Source organism: Gymnoscopelus microlampas (genome assembly GCF_963454915.1).
Source record: "Gymnoscopelus microlampas genome assembly, chromosome: 24".
NCBI classification, from domain to species: domain Eukaryota; kingdom Metazoa; phylum Chordata; class Actinopteri; order Myctophiformes; family Myctophidae; genus Gymnoscopelus; species Gymnoscopelus microlampas.
In genome coordinates, this window is record NC_139961.1 from 33,088,779 (window position 1) to 33,106,675 (window position 17,897).

At 42.2% G+C, this 17,897-nt stretch overlaps 2 protein-coding genes across 4 annotated transcripts; one reads left to right on the forward strand and one right to left on the reverse strand.

Annotated features, from left to right (window-relative positions):
* Positions 1-1,223: 1,223 nt before the first annotated feature.
* On the reverse strand, positions 1,224-3,046 carry LOC311040762 (tubulin-specific chaperone A-like). Its single transcript, XM_084051118.1, has one exon. The coding sequence runs from the start codon at positions 2,914-2,916 to the stop codon at positions 2,578-2,580; it is 339 nt and encodes a 112-aa protein (XP_083907244.1). The 5' UTR covers positions 2,917-3,046; the 3' UTR covers positions 1,224-2,577.
* Positions 3,047-6,337: 3,291 nt separating this feature from the next.
* LOC311040784 (putative N-acetyltransferase 16) lies at positions 6,338-10,705 on the forward strand. 3 transcript variants are annotated; one of them, XM_084051143.1, is made up of 5 exons: positions 6,338-6,482; positions 7,409-7,619; positions 8,017-8,126; positions 9,321-9,423; positions 9,743-10,705. In XM_084051143.1, exons 2-5 carry the CDS (start codon positions 7,431-7,433, stop codon positions 10,322-10,324), a joined length of 984 nt encoding a protein of 327 aa, XP_083907269.1. In that variant the 5' UTR covers positions 6,338-6,482; positions 7,409-7,430; the 3' UTR covers positions 10,325-10,705. The 3 variants fall into 3 exon arrangements, with proteins under 3 accessions (XP_083907269.1, XP_083907270.1, XP_083907268.1); XM_084051144.1 differs by having other exon boundaries at positions 7,424-7,619; XM_084051142.1 differs by having other exon boundaries at positions 6,338-6,476.
* The last annotated feature ends 7,192 nt before the right edge of the window (positions 10,706-17,897 follow it).

The window sequence follows — 17,897 nt, forward strand, 5'->3', positions numbered from 1 at the left end:
GTAAACGACGTTATAAAACAACTAAGCCCAAATAAGCAACTACACTTTAGAAACAAGCCCAAAAAAATCGCACCCCGCAACTAGCCTAACCAATATTTACAAGCAACTTTACAGAAAAAGAAGCGGAGCCGGATATATAATAATATATAATATAATAAGCGGACATGGCAACACTGGTTGTCATTGAGAAATCAGTCATGTCACTTTAAATAAAAAATATACTTCCGGTAACTGGACTTCAAAATAAGATCTATGAATAAGACCAGCGATGATAATTTTTACGCTATTATGTATTTATTTTAAAACAAATAGTGTAATGTAAAAAAGTAGATTTTGCTAATAGGAATGTGAAGAAGAAAACTCACAAACATATTTTTGTGTATCTATATTATATCATATTCATATTATAGATGCCATAAATTCTAATCCCAACAGGTCAGGTCTTATTGTATTGAGGTAATTTTTGTACTTATGTAAAAAATTATATAATTTGACTTGCGTGATTAATCCTTCCAGCTCCTGAATAACACCACATCACAGCCAAAAAATACTGATATTTTCTTTTTGACTGTCTTTTATTTTGAATGCAGAATGCGTTTCCCCTGAAAGGTGGTAGCTTATTTCCGCTCATCTACCGCAGGTCGCACGCTGATCATGAGATCCTCATCATGAGATGTGGTGTCTTGTCATCAATACTGTATCAATACAGTATTGCAGTGTAGAAGTCCGGAATTCAAATGTACTTAAAGTACCAAAGTAGAAAGTACTCATTATGCAGAATGTCCCGTTTCACCAAGTTTTCAAATGTATACAAATATTTTGAAAATTCGCCGATCTACAAGCTCACAATGCAGCATTGTGAGCTTGTAGAGCGGCTATTTTCAGATGGCCGAAATGAAGTGGTCAATGTATGTTTGTAACAATAATCAGAATCTACAAAGTAACTAACTAAAGGTTTTCCAATAATTGTGGAGTAAAAGTACAATATTTGCCTCTGAGATGTATTGGGAATAATTATGGTTATTATAATTGAGGTATTTGTTTTACTTCAATTGAATTATAGAAGTAGTAGCCTACTGAAAACTGGAAATACTCCAGTAAAGTAAAACAAATACCTCAATATTGTACAGTACTTCAGTAAATATACATAGTTACTTTCCACCATGACATATTATGGTAACTTGCCCCGCAGTCCACACCATAGAGTTAGAAGTCCAGTGGTCCACAGTCACAGTAATTTTGTTTATTGAACTGAAATCACGTTTATTGTGATCATTGTAAACATAGGATAGAAAGTAATTGTGACCATTGTAAACATAGGAAAATCATGTTAAAGCCAGGTACACATTGTTAATTAAATGACAAAACAGGAATCACTCCCCCCTCCCATGTTTTCATCTCCATGTGTCCATCCATTGTCCAAACAAAACACGGCCTAAAACTGGAAATAAATGCATAAAGGTTACAGTTATAGCCAATTCTGTAGGCTATATCCATGTGTCGAAGGCACCCAAATTGGAAACAATTTTCACTTGAATTGTTATATTCTTTCTTTAGGTCCATGTGTCCAAACAAGGCCTAAAACTAGGGTGGCCAGGCGTCCCGTTTTCAAGCTGCATGTCCCGAGTCCCGACAATTAAATATATCCAAAACACTAATATGTCCCGGTTTTCAACATGCACTACCAAAATTGTCCCGGCTTTGCACAGAATTACTAATAATAGTTGTTTACAGTGGTTGCATAGGCGTTTATCATGTTCTTTTTATGTTAACAAGCTCACACCCAATCAGAAAACATGAACAAATGCACTGCGTGTCTGAATTCAAGCCGAGGCTGATGTTTGTCATCAATCAGTCGTAGTAACAAACACATGAAGATGTATTGATTTATTCTTTAGGCCACATCGATGTGTCCGAGGCCCCAAATTGGAAATGCATGCATATATTCACTTCGAATAGTTATTCTTTAGGTCCATGTGTGCAAACAAGGCCTACAACTAGAAACAAATGCATTGAGATTCACTTTTGATTTTCATCTCCATCATGTTGGCTAAACAAGGCGTGAACTAAAGGAACGGGACATTAAGTGGCGCAAAAAAGTCATGAACATCACCGTTCATTAATTCAGTGGTTCTCAAAGTGGGGTCCGGGGAACCCCCAGGGGTCCATCCTTGGAGGGGTTTCAGGGGGTCCCCAGCAAAATGTGTTACCGTGGCTATTTAAAAAAAATAGTAGATCTACAAGCTCGCATTAATTCAGCCATCTTCACAGAGTCCAGGGTGCTATATAGCCTCTAACAGTGGTTCTCAAAGTGGATTCTAGGGTCTGGGTTCCTATAGTGGGTTCTAAATTGACCCTTACAAGTCCGTAACTCTGACAGTATACAAACGGGACCAAATGGACCCGTTAGGTTCCATTTGTATACTGTCAGGGTTAAGGGGAGGCCTTGAAATTGAAAGGTTTGAGAACCACTGCTCTATGAACTCTTCACACCGTGATCCACTCATCCATCCTCAAAGAGTCCAGGGTGCTTCTGAATCTGGCCTCTCTACGAACGAACCCTCCTTCATAACCCATTCATTCGTCCATCTTCACAGAGTCCAGGACGCTCCTCGCCTCCACGAACTCCTCCTGCTCGGCCAGGTCCTGCTCCGTCTCCAGCAGCTGCGAGAGGTCCGCGTGGGCCGCGGTCAGGCGCCGGCGACAGTCGGGCACCATCATGCGACACTCCTGGAGCACCTCCAGCTGCTTCTTGATCACGTACCGCTGCTCCTCGTCGTCTCCCGCCTCCGCCTTCAGACGCTCGATCTTGTCCTCCTGCTGCTTGGCCTCCTTGATGTAGCTCACCTCCTCCTTGGCCAGCCGCCTCACCACGCCGGTTTTGATCTTGATCTGCCGTATCCTGGGATCCGCCATGATTTTGGGTTGGATACTGACTGGCTATTCTGCTTAATGACACACGATAACAAACAACGCAGTTGTTAAAACGGGACAGACGCGCCTTCCAACAAAAACGTCCAAACTCACTCTCTGAAGGAAGAGGGAAGTAGGAAAGGATGTGACGACATCTTCGTTCTTTGTGTTTTTTTTTTTTAATGTGTAAACCAGGTTAGAGTGCAATTACCGCCACCAGCTGGACTGGCGTGTGTGTGTTAGCACAGTGGTTCTCAAAGTGGGGTCCGGGGACGCCCAAAGGTCCCCAGCTAAATGTGTTTTATATTTTTATATAGCATCAAAATTTGTTGCACCACTTTTAACATTACATTGGCTTTGAAAAAATCTACATGCTTGCGCTTGTTTATCACAGGACCCTAATGGATAAAAGTACACAAGTATTGGCAACAAAATTATACTTAAAGTACCCATTATGCAGTAAAAGTAAATTAAGTATTCAATTATGTTAATAAAGTATTCAATCAATCAATATCCAGTGAGCTAATTCTCCACACACACACACACACACACACACACACACACACACACACACACACACACACACACACACACACACACACACACACACACACACACACACACACACACACACACACACACACACACACACACACACACACACACAGTCTCTCTCATGGATGAACTGTTAGCCTTAAAGGAGAATTTTGGACTAAAGTTTTATTACCTTTTCTATGATGTTATGATATCTTAGGATGAATGGTACAGTAGAAAATGTTCATAACTCCACCCCTGGTCCGCCACAGCTTAAAACGGTGCGCGGATAGGCCTTAGGTTAGATCACATATTTTAATAGCTTTTTTTTTTTTTTGAGAGAGAGATCTGACGTTCATAGTGACAGATCACTGTCCAAAGAAAAAAAACAAAAAAAAACAGAAGTCTCGCTAGACGAGATTTCAATCTCGAGATTTCAATCTCGTCTAGCGAGACTTTTTTTTTTTTTTTTTTTTTTGCATTGTGTTCTGTCACTATGAACATCAGATCTAAAAAAAAAAAAAAAAAAAAAAAGCTATTAAAATATGTGATCTAACCTAAGGCCTATCCGCTTCAACTGTAAGTGAGATTCCCCATTCTAGTGAATGAGGCAGCTTAGAGGGCTTTTAAGCTGTGGCGGACCAGGGGTGGAGTTATGAAATGTTTCTACTGTACCATTCATCCTAAGATATCATATCATAGAAAAGGTAATAAAACTTTAGTCCAAAATTCTCCTTTAACTGTATTATAATGTCTTCTTAATATGCAGATGTTATGAGAGAGCCAAGTTAAGATTCCACTATATATGTCTCTTCATAGAGACAGAGGGTAGAACATTTTGTATTCTAATTTGTATTTATGTTCTGTTTAAACTAAAGCTTCTAGCCTACTTTTTTTGTGAACAATTAGTTTTCATGTGGCCATTGCCTTCTGTGAGCAGAGAAGACCAATGACTACATCTAGTGGTCGAGTCAGTCATCTATGTACAGCATCTATTAATCTACCTACACATTCTGACAGTCTGTACAGTACCTATCCCTATCTACTAGGTCATTGTTTCTCAAAGTGGGGTCCGGGGACCCCCAGGGGTACTTGAGGGAGTTCCAGGGGGTCCCCAGCTAAATAGATAGATTAGGAACCAAATGGACCCTTATGGGTCTGTAACTCAGAGTGTACAAATGGAACCAAATGGACTCTAACGGGTCCATTTGGTTCCATTTGTACACACTCTGAGTTACATTAGCATTGATTTTACGATATAAATTGGGGTCCCAGAGATAGAAATGCCATTAAATGGGGGTTCATAGCCTAATGCATGTCAAAACTGGGGGTCCTTGAAATTAAAATGGTTGAGAATCACTGCTATAGAGCCGTAAAAATCTTCTCTTATGGGGGTCCCTGGTATATCTTTTCATATGGGGGTCCGTGGGCTAATAAGTGTCAATTTGGGGGTCCTTGACATGAAAAAGTTTGAGAACCACTGTACTAGGTAGCCAATACAGCATGTCACTCCCTTCACAGATGAGTCAGTTGGGTTTGTTCACTGGTAGTTTATTCAAGCACTCTTGCGGCTCCATATAAACCAACGTCAAACTGTTGATGTAAAATAAATGACGATCAGGAAAATAAACAATAAACATGTAGCATAACAAAAGAAAATACACTTGAAATAAGACATGAAATTACCTCTCTGGCTGCATAGTGCTTGTAAAGGGAATGAGGTGCAGTCCAAGGTAGAAGGCATATTATCTACCGGTGACTTACCGTGGTGAAGTTGGTTTCAGGTTGGATATTGTCCTAGCCCCATTTAGTACCTCTCCCTCCGCTATGTAGCTCCGAGATGAGGTCCTACGTGGAGCGGTGCCGTATGGTTGAAAAATGTCCGCACATTTTCCACTTTACATGTTTCTTACCCCTTTCTGCACATCGTATCCAAAAAGTAAAGGTATTCTGAAATGATCACAGATGTTTTAAATTTTAACTCACCATAAAATCCATCCAACGAGTTGAAAAAAGTGTTTAAATCGCTTCTCTCCTCAGCCGGTTCAATAATATTATGCATTACAAGATGCAATTCAACATTTGACCAGTAGGGCAATCAGTAATGTTAGTACAGTATCTCTATGGGCGCAACTCTTGCGCAATGTCTTAAAAACATGTAACCGGCGGAGGAGAGAGGCGAATAAAGTGCTTTTTTCAACTCGGAGTCTCGGATAGATTTAATGGTGAGTTAAATTTTCAAACATCTGTGAGCATTTCAGAAAACCTTTACTTTTTGGATACGATGTGCAGAAAGAGGTAAGAAACATGTAAAGTGGAAAATGTGCGGACATTTTTCAACCATACGGCAGAGATAAACATGGAACCTCATCTCGGAGCTATACAGCGGAGGGTGAGGTTCCGATTGGAGCTAGATATTGTCCCAGTTTTCCTAGACAGACCAAAATACATCATCATGTATCTTTATGCACACGCCCTTTATATTGCCCATTTTCCTTCAAAAACTATTTTAAATTAATTTCTGAAATCTAAGAAATTCAATAACTCAACATGTGATGTGACAATAAAGTTGATTCTGATTCTGAAAATAAACGTTTCCATGACTGACACACACACACACACACACACGCACACACGCACACGCACACACACACACACACACACACACACACACACACACACACACACACACACACACACACACGATCACGCATGCATGATCCACTTGGAGGAGGCATATTAAAGCTGTAATAACACTGTGGACCCCCTATGGGCCCCAGACCACCTGTTGAAGACCAATGACCTTCTCAACTCCACTGAGGTTTCAGATGTCATGAGTCAATGATCTTAAAATTACGACTAGGAAGTGCAGTCAACTGGTGACGAATGTTCACATGACTGCTGCAAAATCACGGAAAGTTAATGTTTAGGCTGAGCAAGATTAGCCTAGCGGCTAGCTTGACTTTGAAAGTAATAGTCTACGGTACATTGACAGACAGTGGCACTTTCATGAAAACCGTCTCCAACAAGTAAGTGTAAGTATAGCCTATAGGCTACACTAATAACTGTTCGCTGTACGCAGTAACTAAGTACATTTACTTAAGTACTGTATTTAAGTACAATTTTGAGGTACTTACTTTACTGGAGTATTTTAAAAACAAAATCTACCTTTATTTTTTACTCCTCAGAGTCAAATATTGCACTTTTTACTCCACTAGTTACTAGTTTCTAGTAACAAAACATACATTAACCAGCCCTATTTAAACTTTGGCTATTTGAAAATAGCCGATCTTCAAGGCAAGCCCACAAGCTTGTATTTCTATTTTCAAAATATTTTTATACATTTGAAATGTAAACCTGTGAAATGGGACATTCTGCATAATGGGTACTTTAAGTATAATTTTGATGCCAATACTTATGTACTTTTACTCAAGTCAATTTTGAATAGTTTTTGAATAAAGGTTAGACAAGACAACTCCTTAATTAGTGGCAATGTTCTGCAGTACAGTAGACTTTGGACAGGGACTTGTACTTCATTTGAGAATCTAGAGTGAGTGGTCCAATGAGAGAGAGAGGGAGGGGGTGACTTTGTAAGCTATAGTCTTCCTTGCAATGTAACACAACTCTGTTTACACATTTCTTTATTCTTTTCATTTTACATACATTATTTTGTTTTGACTGTTTTGTTCCACTTTGCTTTGGCAATGTAAACATAATGTTTTATCATGCCAATCAAGACCCTTTGAATTGAAAGCACAGCCACAGCATTATTTAGGACCAGCAGTATTAGTATCCTATTAAGCTCTATTAGACAATTTCACAACAAACATTTCACTTGGAATTGTAGTGCAGTGAAAACATGACATCACAATAATAAAATGGTATAAAATTGAGGCAACTTATCAGGTATTATATTAAACATCAGCACAGTTGTATGAAGTGACCTGAGGTATGTTTTCAGTCTGTGTATCCACAGGCTCGGCATGGAGAGGAACTGCGTGGGTGATCGTGAGGGTCTAACGTTCTGGTTAGCCCAGCCTGAGGACTATGAGGAGGTCATGTCCATGTCTAAAGGCATCTATGGAGGCAATGATTACCTGCCACACCGCTACCATGAGTGGCTGGAAGAACCAGGGAGGACGGTTATACTGGCACGCAGTGAGGGAAAACTGGTGAGGACACATTTTGACACACAGCGGACCATTCATTCCTGAAGGAGCACATGAGGCCAGAATTATTTGCTCCCTTGTACCAGAATCAGAATAAACTTTATTTTAACATCAACTGGTTTACAGGTGTGAAGAAGCTCCATCATTTAGTTTTTTTTTCTCCAGAAAGTGAAGAAGAAAAGGGGGGGGGTGTGCAGGGAGAAAAAAATCCAACATTAAATAATGATGTCCAAGAGAACATAAAAATCTACATATATAAGACCAGCAGATACTGTAAATGACTTCAAGCATAATAGTGCAAAAGTGGTAACACGTTGCCAGGCATGTGCATGATTAGACATAAGGAGAAAAATATATATATATATTTCTCTGCTAAACATTATTTCCCTTCTTCCACTAGGTGGCACTAGAGTCAAGCCTGGTGGTTGACGAGGGGACCACAGTGGTGGTGGAGGGTCTGAGGGTGTGTGTCTCTGCCAGAGGTCGTGGTGTGGCTGGGGTCATACAGAGGTCGGTACTCATGGTCTTTCATTATGAAAACCAATAGCAGCCTGCAACACTGCAGCTGCAACATCTAAGACAGTGTCTGTTTAAAGCCACTTTCAACCTGGCGTCCCTATTTTGGGCATGTCATTATTGTCTAAAATGTTCAGAAATAGTGAAAATAGCTATGTTGTGAAGTATGTAGATAGGATATTTGCACTTTTTAGCGGTGCCAACCGCTCTACGTTTGACTCTGTCTGCGTGTCCGTCCGTTTGTTTGAGCACGGGATGAGCACGGCAAAGAAGCAACACATACAAACACACGCGCACACACACACACACACACACACACACACACACACGGACTTGGAGATTGCCTATGCCATCTCTCCTCTCATTGGCCACACGTGCCACTGGTTATCAAAGAGGGGTCCAGGGACCCCCAGCATATGTTATGTCCGTCCGCCCGTATGAGCACGGGATGAGCACGGGATTTTAAACAGCTATAACTCCAGTTTGCAGCATGCCACCAAGTCCAAATTTGGTATGTGGACCACCAATAGGGACGAGCATGAATTGCTGAAGCCCCGCCCCCTCTGTCTTCCCATTGGCTGTCCTTTAAACAGCCATAACTCAAGTTCACAGCATGCTACGGAGTACAAATTTTGTACATGGACTAAAACCACCAATAGGGACGAACTGTAATTAGTTAAGCCCCGCCCCCTCTGTCTGTCCATTGGCTGGGCTTTAAACAGCCATCATTCCAGTTTGCAGCATGCTACCAAGTACAAATTTGGTAAGTGGACTCAGACCACCAATAGGGACGAACTGAAATGAGTTAAGCCCCGCCCCAAAGGCACCGCTTCCTTCACACAGGGTGTGATTTTTTTTGTACAACGCCACCATGCAACAAAGTATGAAATAGGGACTGACTGATTTGGTAGACTTTACTTGGTTTAAACACATATACCTGTATACAGTAACTTTTTAGTCAGTGAGTAGCTGGCTGATATAAATCAATATGACTAAAATCTAACTAAATTTAAAGGACATGTTTTTTTTAAGGTCTTGTAGGTCTCATGTCTGATGTGTAATAATTGCATATTTTATCATTTAAGTGTTATCCACACTGAAGCTTGAAGAACAAGAATTGTAGAATTTGGCTACATGTAATTCTGCTACAAACGGTATTGTGTGATGAACCTTGTACTTAACCTATAGGTTTGCTGACAGTTATGTCCGACAGCTCTATCCGACCATAAAGATGAAGAGATTGACCAGAGCAGATGACCAACTGGCCAAGTACAGCTTGCTGGCACAACGGGTCAGTGTGTGTGTGTGTGTGTGTGTGTGTGTGTGTGTGTGTGTGTGTGTGTGTGTGTGCGTGCGTGCGTGCGTGCGTGCGTGCGTGCGTGCGTGCGTGCGTGCGTGCGTGCGTGTGTGTGTGTGGTTACATACATACAATATACATAACATACATATACTACCATGTTTAGTTACGATAAATACTTATTAGAAAAGGCTTACTAGCAAATAATCCTTAATGGCAGACTTAGGGAGACATTAAGGCAAACAGTCTTTGCCTCTCTCCTCCTTTCTCACCGTCTTTTCGTCTCATTCTCATCTCTCCTTCCATCTTACAGGCTGTCCTTTCTTTAGTTGGTGAAGCAGAATATTTCAACAGCTTCATCTCCCACTTGAAGAACAAGTTATGTTCTGCAGGAGCAGCAAGCGCCTTGACTGTGTCCGTCCCTGAAATGGTTCCCCTGGAAAAAGAGCAGATGAGAGATGTTCTCCTTGACCCCAAACTCCACTCCAGGGTCCAGCTACCTGGCGGGGCCATCATCCAAGACTGGCAGCCGCTACGGCCAGTCGAAGGCAACCTGGAGATCCTGGCCAGGCGGAATCTCACATGGTTGGCTGACAGCCAGGAAGCTCCTGTTTTTCTCAGTTTCTACTCGCCTCCTTACCCTGTCCCATATAATGGAGGGTCGATACGGCTGAACATTGACATGTTTGGGACAGACCAGGTCCTGGCTCAGTGCGCACTGGTGGGCCTCCTTGAGAGAGTGTCTGAGAAGGGGGAGCTGAAGGGGACAGTGATTGTTCATGTTTATATGGGATTGTCACTGTGGGAGACGCTGCAGGGTTTCTGTGAGGGGCACACGGGGGTGACGAGGAATAGGGAATATTGGGAGCAGTTGTTCATGGAGAAAGAATTTTAGGGGTGAAGGGAGGTGTTGAATGTGCCTTCAAAAGTGACCCTCATCGGTAATGCAGATTATTTCATCATCTTTAACCTTTTGAAACCCTATTTACCGGGGTCCCCCAGGGGTCTATACAGGGATCTATACTTGGTTCCTTCTTTTTTTCCCCCTCTATACCAAATCACTTTGACAATAGGCCCTCTACAAGTTCAGTTGTGAGCTATTTTTGCATAATGTTTACCTATTATGACATGCCCAGAATAGGGACGCTAGGGTTCATGTGAGTACGGTAATTCCATCCTGATTTAATATAATGTTGAAGGAAATTACTGGAACACAGCAACAAGGATCAATGTGTTTACGATCTAGTGCACTTCTCCTACAATAACTGTTTGTGGAAACAGATACTGAAGAGCTAGTGTATTGCATTCCTTTTATGTTTCTGCTATGTTTAAGATTTGTTAAATGCATATCATTTGTAATAAACAAGAGGACTATATCAACAATATACATGTACATATAGCCTATATAGTGCAGTATTATTCTTTGTCCATGGCTTCATGCTGCAATCACTGACAATACATTTTCCATTTGACAGTGCCGTCAAGCAATATATGAATTATGATGGGTTATTTTTAACAATAAGAAAGAAAGACAAAAGACTCAGTTGGTGAAGGACAAGAACATGGATTCTAAAGATAAACAGACATTTTCTTGCGTTACTTGAGCATCGCCTGCACAGTAAACCTTCAACAGTATCATATATCGTGATTGTGTGGAACATTGGTTCCCAAGCGGTGTACAGAGTGAGGGCTTAAGTGGTTAAACCTTTTATTTACTGTAGCAAAATAAACATTTGATAAAAGTGAGAACACGCTATTGTGGGGCTATTTTGCACGGACATGAACACGTTTTGTGCCTTGGGCAATGGGCACAAAACGTTTGAAAACCACAGGTGTAAAGCTTTAATATTTAGGCGAATGTTAACATTTGTGATTGGTGTCTGAACAGCCATGGTGTAAAATTGTGACATACTGTATCTGTGTATGTTGTTTTATAACCACATGCATCTCTATTCTGGGGGAACAGCTGTGGAAATAGCAGATCTACACGCTCACGTGTCGCAATGCGGCGTGTTGTGAGCTTGTAGATCTGCTAGTTTAGGCGAAGAGGTTTGGTGTAGAGGGAAAAAGAGCGGTCCAAGAGGGTATAAGCGTGTAATGCATTATTATTACGCTGTAACATTCCTTGGATTTTGTCTCTTACTTTTGAGGAGATGAGCTTAACGAGGCAGTTCAGGCCAGCTGAAGACACACACACACACACACACACACACACACACACACACACACACACACACACACACACACACACACACACACACACACACACACCTCTAGCTCACCTTCCTTCAAGGATCAGTGGTTATTCATTCACTTCCTCACTAACTTCCATCTTCACACGTGTACAGTATAATGTGCGTGTGAATATGCCCCCCCCCCACACACACACACTCACACACACACGCACACACACACACACACACACACACACACACACACACACACACACACACACACACACACACACGCACCGAATTCCTCTAAGCCAAATTAGCATATCCATCTGCAGCCTTTAGGAACAGCCTACCACGGCATATATTTAAAGCTCAGTCTATCGCAACATGCTGTATTTAAGTGTGTGTGCATTTATTAACATGGGCAGCATAGTGTATAGCTCAGAGGACATAACCACTGTCCGTATTATACAATGAAAACATAAGACACCACAATAGACTACTTGACGTCTTTTTGTTTATTAATTTCAATGTTTAGAACGTACAGTATAATACAGAGCAACAGCTATATAGACATAACCACCAGTGCCCTGACCAGACAGTGTCAGGGTATTCATACAATTCATTTATACAATACTAGAGTTTCGGGGGGCTACGCCCCCCTCAACCCCAGCCGCGCACGGGGCCCAGCGTGGCCGTGTGTATATTGGGGGACCCAAATCGCCGGAGTGAAACTGTGGAAACGTTTTTTTGAAAAAGGAAAAAATTTGAAGAAATAATATTTCTTATGTTTCAGGGGGTCCACAGGGGGTCCGCGGACCCCCTGATGGTCCACTGACCCCCTGTGGAGTGTTGGGACGCGCGGGGACACCCCTGGAACATTGCGGACCATTTCGGTGTTTTTGTTTTTTTCATGAAGGTGGTTGCTTGTTTCTGGCGCAGGCTGTGCAAACCTGGCAACCCAGCGCATGCTGCCGCACGTTTAAGTGGCGTAGCGTCATGAGGGTCAGTGGGGCCGTGGCTCGGTCAGTGAAGACCCTGTAGTGCGGATGATATGTGGCATAGAGGGGCAGATTGTAAATCCACAGAGGAAACATCCGTGGGCTACCATTGGTTCAGCGATGTGTGCGGTCGCCCTGCGGCCCCTCCTCCTCCACCAATGTGCAGTATTGAGAGCCCTGACGTCACAACAATTGGAGCGATGGGCACTGCACTGTGGTTGGTTAGGGTACACCTAGGGCCCAGGTAGAACCCAGTTAAAGCCTGCATGGGCAAACCCAGTTAGGACCCGCCTTGGTCCCACATAAACATGGCTAGTTGGGGCCCACCTAAGGGCCAGGTAGAAGCTACTTATAGCCTGCATGGGCATCGCAGTTGGGACTGAAGTGGATGCCGCTGACATTGCTGACATGGGGTCCATATGGTTTAGCCCACCTTGAAAGCATATGGGAACTACGCTGGCATGCTGGCTGTAATGCAAACGCTGCATCATACCTGCAGTGTGTAGTTTGATGTTGTGTGTGTAGCAGATATACCTGCAGTGTGTAGATCAATGTCCATAGGAAAGTCAATGCCCAGCAGTGTTTTTTTTCCCCAGCAGAGTTTCTAGTGTGTCTGTGTCTCTCTGGAAGAGGTTGCACATGAACTCTGCAGCCGCACTGAGGCGCTCCAACACAAACACTCTGACATTAAGCTGCTTCACACAACAAACATGAGCACCACGCTGCTGTTTGTCCAAAAGACACAATATCTCCTCTCCCACCGACGTCATGTGTTCATTTATCGACAGGCGTACAGACTCCTTTTGACAAATTTTACGTCGTTTATCCAGCTCTCACTGACTCTCCACATCGGGCTGTTATTTTGCTGCGATCAAGTCAACGATGTGAGAGATTAGCTATCACAGACGGACGGACAGGGGGTGAAACAGTGTTGCGCCATGCCTTTCGGCCTGGCGGAGACAATAAAAAACCGAAAGTAAAGGAAATGGCCATTTCTGCAACAGAAGTAGTCAATAAACTATGCTATGAAAACATCGGCCACATTGGCAAAGAATGTAAGAAAGAGGCAATCATGTAGAAAGTAGCCGATCTCCAAGCTTACAAAGCCTCTCAACGTGAGGCGTTTCGAGCTTGTAGATCGGCTATTTTCACAATATTTACTTGTGGAACGGAGTGAAACAGAATGGGGGGGTCCCAGATCAAGTACGTGTATTTGGGGGGGGGGGGGGGGGGGGGGGGGGGGGGGCGGCGTGAAAGGGTTGATAAACACTGCTCTAATCGGAGCGAAATTATCTGAAATTACTACATGACCATAATGCAGGCTAACATGCGTTGCACGGGGCGGTCCTGCCATTACGTTAGTTACTGTAGTTGCTGTGGAGCTACATAGTTCTCCAGAAGACACACACAAACATACACCATCTACAATGGACGAACTGAGCAGCAATATAGACATTCACCACACGAACGTGCATTGTTGACAAAGTGATTGCACAGCCGCTGCAGGCATGACAACCAGGTTAGCGTTAGCGACATGGCAGCTATCACAGCGCCCTGTCCGTCGTGCTGCAACTGCCTGTGATGGCTACAGCAGTAACAGCAAGCTGTCTGCGATGCCATTGTCTGGAGACTGCTGTTAGCGTGACACGACCAATGAGAGTGAGCGCTGTAGTTGTTGCTAAGATACGGTGGCGTCTCTGCCCCATAGCTTGTAGATCTCTCACACATGATTGGCGTAGGCTGCGTTGCCAGGTCTGACTTTGTGTCTAAGCAATGGTCGGCTTATTTTTGCGCGCCTTTGGGCTCGTTTGCATTGTGCGCACGGCAGCGCTTGTTTAGCGTACGTCAGCGCGACGTGGCAACGGACGTGGCAACGTGAAAGGTGATTGGCTGGTGAAAAGAAACACCCGACGTTACACCAGAAATGGTGCCTGGAGAAAATGGTGACCAAAAAAAAAAGTTTGGAAAAAAAGGAAAAAAACCCCGCAGCGGCTGCGTGCTGTTGTGGTGATGAGGTCGTGCGCACGGTAAACGGTACGAAGCTGCCTCCCCTTCCGTTTTGTCCGACATTTGGTGAGTAGAATTAATTATGTTGCGCGGTGGAAAAGGTGTAGTTAGCAGTGAGATGTCCCCTACGCGAGGCGTAAATTCAGCGCGGCCGCCGTGGCGAGTCAGTTGCCGACATGTGGTCTGGCGGTGCGTTGTTTAGTCGATAACAGAGCTGTGGGGTGTGGACACCGAGGGTGCGGAAGTTGGTCGCCATTTATATAGTTAGATATGTATGTATAATTGTATAATTTTAGGTGCCTACACTAGTTTAATACATTAATACAGTTAATTTAGACACTTCAGCTCAGGAATAACAAATACCATTTATTAACCATATTGCATATATAACCATTTACAGCAATATTAACCATTTACTGCAATGTTATTGCATTCACATTTTGCGGTGTGACTCTGCTCATATGATATTACAGATTACCTGCGCAAGCAGGACAACAAATCTGAAATCATGAACCCCCAGAGCAGAGCATAAAATACAGTTTTACATAACATTGAACCTTCAATGCATAATTAAACTACCACATATCAGAGTACAATCCATAGAACCACAGTACAATACACAGAATCATAGAACCACAGTACAACACTGAATCAACCTATAACAAATATGAACTAAATGCCACAGGGAGGAGGCCGGGGAGGTGGAGGGAATTTGAAAACAAACAGCTGTACAACCAGCTTAGACAGCGAATCACGTAGACTGAACAGAGATCAGAGGCTGCTTAAATGAACCGCTGTATTAATAGTAAATTGTTTTCAATATACACTATGGCCTTATAAAGAGCAATATACATGTACAATATACAGTGTGTACACTATAGCAATATATTGATTCTTGCACATTGTAAAGGTATATACAGTTGGTAGTACCATATACCGTACCGTATACACTGTATACGGTACGGTATATGCTACTACCAACTGTATATACCTTTACAGTATTCCACTGAACACTTGAATGAATAAATAAAGGAATTATTGCACTTGTCTGAATCCAACATGGGTCCTTTTTCAGGTTACCAGCTAACCCTAAGCGTAAGGAGGGCATACGCTAGAACAAGGGTCTTCAACGTTTTTCAGGTCAGGACCCCTTAGCTGAGAGAGAGAGGAAGCAGGGACCCCCACTACATATTGTATAATTGTGTTGCAGATTAAACATTTTCATAGATTTCATAGAAAGCTTCATAGACTTATTTGACAGCTCTGTCATCAGTGTTGTGTCAATTAGTGGCAGTGCTTTATTGTTTATTTGTTTACACATTATCTTTTCTGTTGATATGTTGTATTCATTCATTTAACCACTTAAACCCTCAATACTTGGTAAACTTGACGTTTGACTCTGTACTTTTTTCTCTCTACATCTAAACCTCTTTGCCGAAAAAAGCCGATCTACAAGCTTGAGGCGTTGTGAGCTTGTAGAGCGGCTATTTGTGGCTAAAGTTCTCCGACTAAGGAGGCTAGGGTTCAGGGGGTTAATGAAAAAACAATATCCTATCACACAAAGATTTGGCGGACCCCCGGTAGTAACTCTGAGGACCCCCTAGGGATCCCGGACCCCCTGTTGAAGACCACTGCGCTAGAACATCCACACGTAGGCTACTAGTTAGGGAATTTTAGCAATATGTGTGGACCATCTGTGAAAAAATTTACTACCAATAGCTTTCTTCACCAATGTGTTCTTATAGGTGTCTAGAATCACCTCTCAATTAGTGCAAACCCAAATCCTCGTGGAAAATCCTGGAGAGCCAATCAAAGTTAAGGAGCCCAGAGGGCTTGGGTGAAAGATATTAAAAAAAATAAAAGTCTAAAATGAACTTGTGAGGTGTCTAACTAGGGGTTTTCAGGGGTGCTGAATCCATTCCAACCATTATTTTTTAGTAAAAATGTCTCCCTGGACATCTAATATTGGTATATTGGTTATTGTTAGTGTATAATCAGTGTATAATCAATGGTAGGGGATTGGGGTGTTGTTGAATTGATTCTATTCTGAAAAATAAAATAAGAAAATATTGCTAAACACTTGATAAGAGTGTACACCTACTGTGCACATGCTCAGTGGGATACACTGTCTGAATGTGGGGAAGGAGCGGGAGTGTTGCATCCTGGCAAATATGTCTGGACGATTTTAAGGTACGGTAGTTTATCTACTTTTTGGCATTTATTTTCCTCTGCTGGCAAAACTTTTGATTATTGTGAATTTAGATGTCAATTTTCTCTAGCCTATTGCTTACATTGAACAACCATTAGTTAAACAATCATGACACTTGTCTTTTAGTAGACAACATGGAAGAGGATTCTGTAGCTTGTGGCTTAAGGTGCTTCATCTGTGGTGGTCCTGAGACTGAGATTCAAAAGTCACCCAAAAAGGCTATGCACATTTTTTGTCTTATTCTGAGAGTGTGGATGATGCAGCATTAATCAGAAGACTTCTGGAAAAACTGAGATGACCCCAAACTACGATACCATTTGGAATGCAAAACCGAGCTATACAGTCGTGCAAGAAGTACAGTATATCCACTGAATATCGTAAGTTTTTTTTCATTGTGATGAAAGTTGACACTTGCAGATTTCAATCCTATTCTATGTTGTGAGTGACATCATAATTTAATATAAACTTTAAACATAATCTATTCTTTAGAGCAAGATGAGCAAGTCTAACGGCCAGACAGGAAGAAAAGACGCAGGGCATTGTCTGGGTCAAGTAGTTCAAGTGCTAGCTGGCACACTTGATCTACCATAATACTTGCATCCTTTGCAATGAAGGTATCAATGTTGGCACATTGAAAAGAAACCCTGGTAAGTCTTTTGTATGTAAGATTCAAATGAATTTTGATAATTGTTTTTCTTGCTCCTCATTGTAGGCTTCCACTCAAAGTCAAATCATTCAATCATGCACATACTGTATGTGGCTACCTTTTATCCAGACAGAGCTTGGCAGTTGTATCGTGCACCTGATAATGTCTACCAGGACCGACTGAAAAGGAGTTTGATGCAGAGAGCAAAGCGACGAGGTGATGACTGGGGACTTGAAGTCGCTGGTCGCCTGGTGGCAGAAGAGGCAGTATATCATATTCGATGCAGAAGAGACTTTGAGAACCCTGTTACAAAGTCTGACGTAACATTATATGGATACACAATACAGCTGTACATTACATTACAGTCATTTAGTAGACGCTTTTATCCAAAGCGACTTACAATACAACTCACATTTCTTATCCTTTATTAG